We start from the raw sequence: 8,201 nt of genomic DNA, 5'->3' as shown, positions 1-8,201 counted from the left end.
TTTTCCCTCTTTATGGAGGTTTTGACAGAATTAATACAAAAGGACAACTGGTGCTACTTGTGAGTTCTAACTTGTTTTGTTTAAATTCTGTAAATTACCATCCCTGAGAAAAAAGATTTTTATAGAAAAGGTTTAAATCTGTGGGGCTCCTAAGAGATTCCTGCCCGGAGATCCTGGTATGTTTTCTCCCAGTTTGGTTGAACTCCTCTTGTGGCACAGAAGTACAATCAGACACAAGAGAAAAGGTGAATACCTGTGTCTTACCTGCTGCTATCCAGGAGGAGGCACAGATTCAGTTGAGGGGTGGTGGGCACATCACCCCACAAAAAAAAACAAACTTCCAAGGGAAAAGAGGGTGGAAAGCCAGTGATCTAGATAAGGAACAATAAAGGAGTATGAGATTGAACCAAATGCTTACCTGTACAGAAATACTAAATACATGTTCCCCTAAGAAAGAAAAAAATCCACCTGCCAGTCAGACAAAACCACATTCCTAAGTTTCCATGGCTGTAGTGCTGAGGACAGGCTGACTTTTAGTGGCATGGTAAAACATTTCTGTATGGATTGACATTGTTTGTGTCCTGCTCACACAGTTGACTGCATCCAGCTGAAAGTGCCAGTGATTCAGCAGCTGTACCACTGGGACTGCGGGCTGGCCTGCTCCAGGATGGTGCTTCAGTAAGTGGCTCTCAGAGTGGAAATCCATTCCATGGGGAGGGGTAGCAGGAGGCAAATCCCGGGGAGAAGAGGCGTGTTGAAGCAGCCATGAGTTCAGTCTTAAGAGAGCAGCAGTTTTTGAGGTACCCTTGGACAGTGACTGCTGCTTGGGCCTGGCCCAGCTCTCCAGCAGGAGCAAGGGAAAACATAAACTGAACTTCAGACCCTTTTGAATAACTGACTAATTACACAGATGCAGAATACCTAATCAGCTCTATGAACTCTGCGGGCTGGCATGCATAAGCTTCTAGAAAGTGTTGCCTCTTTTCTGTTGTTACAATTAAGAAATGATAGTTAGCTGTGACTCATCTGATTCCTTTCTGTGTTTTCAAGTGATGGGTAGGTGTATCCCAGTTTATGAGCGTGTGCTGTACCTGTACTGCCTCTGTCCTGCTGAGCCCCAACCTGTGGGATGAGTGTTTGTGTCCCAGGAGTAGTTTCAGCTTCAAAACTGTGTTGCCCTCTGGGGTTTTTTTTGTTTATTTTTGGTTTTACCGTTCTTTGAACTAGTAGCTGTCCTGCTGAACTCCTCTTTCCTTCCACAGAGGAACATGAGCTTAGGTGCAGGAGAAATACCTATTTAGATGTCCACTTAGTAGATATGAAGCAGAAGATTTTCATTTCTCTCCATCCCTTCTGCCAAGACGTTAGTCCGTGTGCTGGTAATTTCCCATCTTGACTACTGTAACCTCTATTCCCTTTACCTCTTTGCCACTCCAGTCTGCCCAAAACTCAGCTTCCAAGATTAATCTTCTTACCCTGCTGATCTGACCTTGTTTGCCCTGCATCCTCAATTCCAGTCGCTTTTTATTTTTTATCATTTACTTCCATTTGTTTTCTTACTTTCAGAACTCCCTGTAGCTACCTTGCCCTGCCCCTTTGCAACTTGTCCCAAGCTTCCTCCTGACTTCCATCTCCCACTTTCTTCCTTTTGTGTCATCAGTGCCTAAGACAAGCTTCCTTTGAATATTTACTGAATTCCTTTATGGCTCCTTTTAAAATCCATCTATTGTGTGAAGGAAGTTTTAGTCTTTAACTCTTCTTTCTGTGTTGGCTCTAATACACTTGTATATTACACTGTAAACCTTCAGGACAGAGTTCTATACCAGCTTGACTCTGGTACAGCACCTGTACACTTCTAGCACTCTAAAATAGTCAAGGCACCACACATTTCCAATTTTAAAAAGTCAGCAATAAATCCAGTTAAATATTCCCTATTCCCTTCCCTTAAATTTGTCTCCTTTGTGGGTTGGTTTGGTTTTTTTTTTTTGGTTATTTCTTAGCCAAGCCTGTTGTTTCAGTTTCTATGTGCTGTGATGTAGAGGCTTGGACTACAGCACACATTTTACTTCTCCTAAGATCTGTGCTTCCCTTCCCCTGCCTTTCTTGATACTCTAGGTACCTGAATCATTTGGACAATGATGAGTTTCAGAAAGCCATCCAGGAACTCCAGCTAACAAAGAGTATCTGGACTATTGACCTGGCCTACCTAATGCGGCACTTCGGAGTTAAGCATAAATTTTGCACCCAGACACTTGGAGTGGACAAGGGCTACAAAAATCAGGTCAGTATTCTCATCTACAGGGGGAGAGCAGGCAGCTGTAAAAGCTTTGAGTGTCATGCTATAAAAGCTCTGGTGTGTTACTGACAGTCAACTACAGTTAATTTGACCTACTGCCAAAACTGGCACAGATCTGTTCCAAAGGCAGTATGATCCCATATTGATTCCATCTTTTGAATTTTTAAAGTTTGCATGTAGTGTTCATGAAAGGTTCCAACCTATTTGACAGCCTTGGAGACTGAAGCCCTGTATTTATCTACAGAACAGGTACAGCCTGGGCAGCAGCAGTGTTTAGCTTCCACACTTTCCCCACCACCGTGCCTCAGCCTTGACCTGGAAGATCCACCTCTAGAGGTGAGAGGGGAACTCAGCCTCCCATCCACTGAGAGCTTGGCCTCTCCAGGACTGCCAGCAAGGGGCCAAGGAGGGCCTGTAGCAGTGGTGACTTTATTGCAAGCTCCTGCCCAGTTTCCCCTGGGAAACCAGACAGGCTTCTCTTATGTAGGCAGCTGAACAGCCACTGGATGGAAACTGCAACAGTAACTGACCAGGAGCAAATTTAATTTGTAATTCAGAGCAGAAATCCTTGTCCTATTTCCAGCGAACTAAGGGAGAGATCTTTTATCCCATAGCCAGAGCTCCAACTTATGCAGGCTCTTGCTAGCAGACACTAAGTGGTGGATTACCCAAGGTAAACACCATTCCAGTTCAGAACTTCTGTTATTTCCACAGTCATTTTACAGGAAGCACTTTGACACAGAAGAGAATCGAGTGAATCAGCTCTTTGCACAAGCCAAAGACTGCAAGGTGCTGGTGGAGAAATGGTAAGCTGTTTTCTTTCTCTTTGGAGATTCTGTGGGCCCCTGCTTTTCTTGGAGGCACCAAGCTAAATCGCTGAAAGAGACTGAAATCAAGCCCTAAGCCTTTTTTTACCAATTAGTGTCTTTCTCCTCATGCACATCAAGAGCTAATAATGAAGTTTGAAGAAAAATTAGTCATGATGCAAAATAAGTGATAAGAAAATGCTGATAGGAGCTGACTGTGTTTTGAATTTGGTTATCCATTACACTTAGGCAGCAGGGAGTGCCTACAGCACTCTAATTGGCCATTGTTGGAATTAAGGAGAATGCTGTGTGGGTACAGAACTCATTGTTCCCAGAGCTATGCAAACATTATGGATCTCTGTTCCCAGACAAACATGCAAATTACAAGTTAGCGTAGGAGCTTTTGCCAAGGAGACCATGAAATAAGGAACTCCATGAAAGAACTACAAACCCAGAGGAAATGGAAAAACTGCAGAATTTTCATAATCAGCAGTGAAATTCTATTGGGGAATGATTAAGCATCCAACTTGAGCTGCATCCCTTTTTATAGGGAAGCTGGGTTTGGATCCCTGCTGTCAAAGTGGGGTAAGTGATTGGGGGTAAGCAAAGAAGAGAGGATATGGGGCAGCCACAACAACATTTGAATGCTGGAGCTTAACTTATATTTAGCAGAATCAAGTGTCCTTTCTAACGTGTGGAGTCACCTTCACTTTAATTAATAAGCTGTGACAGGACAGAAGGGACATGCAGTTCCTCTTGCTTTTGCAGTCTTAAGACTGTGGCCTTGTGCCCTCTGGCAGGGACAGAAGGCATATCTACCTGTGCAGTACTGAGGCTGGGGCATCAGAGTGGGGAAGTGCCACGGGAAGGATTAAATAAAAAGCACGTGAGTTTAGTCAGGTGCTGCACACAGCACAGACATCTGGAACAGATCCAAGAGATGAGTTTCTCACACATATGGAACACACCATCTGCCGCAGAGAGGGACAGCTTTTAACAGATGAGGTTATAGGTGGTGTTTGGTGAATACATACTCTCTGAGAAATAAAGCCTAAAGTATGAGGTGATTCAAAATTCCAGCTAGGAGAATCACAGTTCTATGTGACACAGGGAAATTTGGGCACATCTTAATTTGGTTAGTGGTTACACAACATTTAACCACTCACTCGATAAAGATTTGGTGTTTCAGAGATAAGCTTTCTAACAGCAAGAGAGAACAATTCACTTAAAATTTTCCTACAACAGAAGTCTCTCAAGTTACTGAGTGAGTTGCCAGTTGCTTTAATTCTCTTCTCTGGAGCATCTGATGTGTCATATCAGAATGTGTTACTGCAGAATCCAGAGCTGTTGCTCTGCACTTCAGCAGCAGCAATGAAATGAAAAGGCCATGAATGCTGCAGATTCTGTCAGGCTTTGTCCATAGCAAAGCCTGCAGGGTTTAACAGCAAAGAGCTGTACCTGTGATACAGAAGTGTATCTATAGTGTATCTATAAAGTGCCAGCTGCACTGTCCACCATCAGGCACTTTCTTCACACCAGTCTTTCAATGAGTGTGTCTGTTTTTTTCCTTGCAGCACAGTCACTGTTCAAGACATCCAAAACCACCTCTCCCAGGGTCACGTAGCCATTGTCCTTGTGAACGCAGTCCTGCTGCTGTGTGATCTTTGCTCAAGTCCTGTCAAATACTGCTGCTTCCTTCCCATCGGACAGAAGTGCTTCTGCAGGAGCCCTGACTACCAGGGCCATTTCATTGTGTTATGTGGCTACAACAAAGCCTCAGGGAGTATTTACTACAACAACCCTGCCTATGCTGACCGTGAGTAGCCTGTCCCTTTTGGATGGATTCTCAGGCAGTGCATTACTAACGAGTGACCCAGAGCCACAGCTGGACCTCCCCTCACAGTGCACAGGCATTTTAAGCATCACTACCCAATTTATCAGAAGGGGTTTTGCCATGTTAATTAGATCAGTGCTGCATTTTGTGGTGTGATTTAGTGGAAGAATTCAGATAGGCATTCTCTAGCAATTGGCTTGTTTGGCTTTCAGATGGGTTAGTGGGAGAATCTGAAATGTCTGTGTGCAGAATATAGCAGAAGGGCCAGTTTGGTATCTGTCTGCAGCATTATTTCAGTGAGCTCTCTAAGGTGAAAAATCTACCTGAGTAAAGCTGTAACCTAAGCTGCTGGGTGTAGTCTCTTTACTAGTTTGGTTTGTGGATTCTGTTACATCCAGTGTAAGAACCTTTCACTGGCAAATCCTTCTGAATTTTTTGTAACATTTTGTTCCTCCATCCCAGGAACATGCTGCACCAGCATCAGTAACTTTGAGGAAGCCAGGACAAGTTATGGCACGGATGAAGATATTCTGTTCATCTACACAGACAGCTGACACCCACCCAGGACACTCGTGCTCCTTCCTGCACAGCCTGCAGGGCAGCTGGCTGCTCGTCTCAGGACTCCCCTGCACACACCTCACTCCTGGACTGCAGTGGGACCTTCAACAAGGGAGGCTTTATAGACATTGACAGGACTGTATTGCAATGCTGTCTTTACCTTTTTGGGTTTCTGGTTTTTTGGCTGGTTTTTTTTTTCCTTTTTGTGATCGTGTATCTGATTTTTCAATATCTGTCTTTGGGTTTTTCTTCCCCTAATTTTCAAAACTGCACATTTGACAGCAGTTCTAAAATACAGGCCCAGAGCCTGTTCACTTTCAGCTTATTTTCAAATTAAACACATAAGAAAAAAGCACCATATTTGTGAACTTTAACACTTGGTAATATTTGCATAGGTTTAGGTAAACAAAGAAAAAAATAGAAAATACCTGTTTCTCTCTCTGTCAAAGCATGAACAGCTGCTCTTCATACAAAATCTATGGATTTGAAGTTCAGCAGAATATTATAAAAGGAAAAAAATTAATGTAAAAACTTTTCAATCAAAAAAATGCCGTGTTGGCTCATCAGTATTGTCTGCAATGTAGGAAACTTCCCATCTACCAAATTCACAGAGATTTAGCATTTATGCAACTGCAGTACTGGAATTACTCCCTTGCACTACAAACTCAATCTCTTTTGGCTAAATCCTCTTGGATGACTGCTCAGAGCTCCATATTGCACCAAAACTTTAGGTGGAAAGATTTGCTTTGCACTTGGAAGTCTTTACCGCTCTCTGCAAAAAGCTCTGAATGTTATGCCACCCACATGTACCAGTTTCTGCAGAATCCATTCGAAATATGAACATTCTAAATATTTCAACTTATTAAGCAAATGCAGAAAATTGTCATCCACACTAATGGTATATATTTTGTGTGTAAAGTGTAAATATCTGACAGCATCTGCATTGTATCTAAAACGCTAAATCATAATTTGAGCCAAATTTTGCTGTTAGTATTTGTTCAGTGACCTTCTCAGAAGAGCTAAAATCAATTAAGGAAAGAGGGAATACAAACACACCTTCTCCAAGTAAGAAGGCAGGAACATAGATTGTTCTAGCTCTTACACTACAGCTGTATGTGGATTAAATTGTTGCTATATTGAGACATTAAGTGAAACTGGTAGCAGCCTATTCATAGCCCTTTCCTCTGTTACCTGAGGAGCACTCTGAAGTGTAAGAAAAAAACCACTTATTTCAGCTTCATCCATCCTAATTTGTTACAAGTCTCAATCTTCAGTCCTGCCTATATGAAAGTGAGTAGGAAAATCAGCACTGATATAAAACTAGGAAAATTTGCACTTAAGACAGAGATCCCACATCTCTGGCATGGTTTTAGGAAAAGAACTGTTCAAGTTCTGAAACTATGTGGATATAATAAATAGGAATCCACTTTCAGCATAGAAAGCTTTTTTACCAAGATAAAATTTATCAGTTGTTGACTAACTGAAAAGTATACAGTGTTGACTAAGTACTTAGTAGAATCAAGTGCTCCTTTGTACAAAGGCAAAAAATAGTAACAGACATCTAAAATGCAGTAACCCTTAAAAAATTCCAAACAAAAGTGCATGACAGGAAGTTTTGTGTGTCAAATTTTGCTTATCATTGGTGAAGTTTAAATACATTCTGGCAGTGATGAGCAACAGGTAGGATGTGCTTTGTGTAGAACCAGTTCATCAGTGCCACCAGCAGAATCCTTCCAGAAGAAAGGTACAAAACCTGCTGGAGGTAATGCCTTTCAACTCCTCCAGAGTAAACAACCAGAAGACTCCTGATCTGGGAATTTCTATGTCCAGGGCCAAAATCGTGATGTTTGATTTTGAGAGAGTGTCTTAGCTGTGTTAATAATTAACAGGTATGGAAACTACAGTCTGTTAAGAGTACCTCCTTAACCCATGCATTTTCAGGTAGATGGTTCATTCAATACCATTAAACTGCCACAGGATTTATCTTAGAGCAGGCTTGATTAGTTGAATAAAAACAATTCTTACAAAGGTTTGTAATTGGCATTCAGCATCTTACTGTTTCCATTACCAAAAGTGAATCCTGGGTGTATAGAAAACATGAACTTAAGGGCCAGCTTAGTGTTCTGAAGTGTGCACACAGGTGTAGCAATATTGACTGGCAAGTGTTGGGTACCCAGGGTTTAAATGCTTCAACAAAAATGAAAGATAAACAAAGCTGTCTAAGCTAGTGCAGACAAAAGGAGAGGTCCACTACAACAGGGTCTCATACAGCTGCCAAATGGAAGATGGCTGTGAGAGATGAAAACACAAGGAAGAAGCAAAAGCCAAGTGAAAAGACTGAGTATGTGACACAAATTCAACTGAAAAAGCAGCTCACTGCACAAGCATCCAAAACACCTGCATTTTCTGAAACTTTGTTTCCTCTTACAAAATTGTCTATCAAAACACTTAGAAAAATGTTCTGTTGCTTTGTTTCTGTCAGGATGTCAATAGCAAAGGAAGGGGATTTTACATGCAGGGATTTTATACATAAATATATTTTTATTTGTAACTAAGCCATTCTCAATAAAGTTTAAGCTCACAAATAACCTGGTAACATAATGTAGCAAGTGCATTTATTAACAAGTTTATTAGAAAAAATGTTTTTGAAAATCTGAAATTGCAATTTGGAAAAACAAAAACAAGAGTTCAAACATTTATTACTATC

The 8,201-nt window shown here is 41.6% G+C and overlaps 1 protein-coding gene across 2 annotated transcripts; it reads left to right on the top strand.

The window, feature by feature from the left end:
* The first annotated feature begins 308 nt into the window (after positions 1–308).
* GUCD1 (guanylyl cyclase domain containing 1) lies at positions 309–8,090 on the top strand. Of its 2 annotated transcripts, XM_041420371.1 has the most exons (6): positions 313–678; positions 1,263–1,379; positions 2,116–2,281; positions 3,011–3,102; positions 4,677–4,918; positions 5,399–8,090. In XM_041420371.1, exons 3-6 carry the CDS (start codon positions 2,210–2,212, stop codon positions 5,488–5,490), a joined length of 498 nt encoding a protein of 165 aa, XP_041276305.1. In that variant the 5' UTR covers positions 313–678; positions 1,263–1,379; positions 2,116–2,209; the 3' UTR covers positions 5,491–8,090. The 2 variants fall into 2 exon arrangements, with proteins under 2 accessions (XP_041276304.1, XP_041276305.1); XM_041420370.1 differs by lacking the exon at positions 1,263–1,379 and having other exon boundaries at positions 309–678.
* Positions 8,091–8,201: the final 111 nt, after the last annotated feature.

The sequence above is a fragment of the Onychostruthus taczanowskii genome, unplaced genomic scaffold, assembly GCF_017590055.1.
Source record: "Onychostruthus taczanowskii isolate IOZ18803 unplaced genomic scaffold, ASM1759005v1 scaffold64, whole genome shotgun sequence".
In the NCBI taxonomy this organism is placed as follows: domain Eukaryota; kingdom Metazoa; phylum Chordata; class Aves; order Passeriformes; family Passeridae; genus Onychostruthus; species Onychostruthus taczanowskii.
This window is presented reverse-complemented; position numbering and strand designations above follow the sequence as displayed.

What these genes read in the sequence shown, in the direction of transcription:
- GUCD1 (XM_041420370.1), top strand. An exon ending in ACAAGGGCTACAAAAATCAG is followed by an intron (nt 2,282 to 3,010) that starts GTCAGTATTCTC and finishes TTATTTCCACAG; the next exon opens with TCATTTTACAGGAAGCACTT. An exon ending in CAACCCTGCCTATGCTGACC is followed by an intron (nt 4,919 to 5,398) that starts GTGAGTAGCCTG and finishes CCTCCATCCCAG; the next exon opens with GAACATGCTGCACCAGCATC.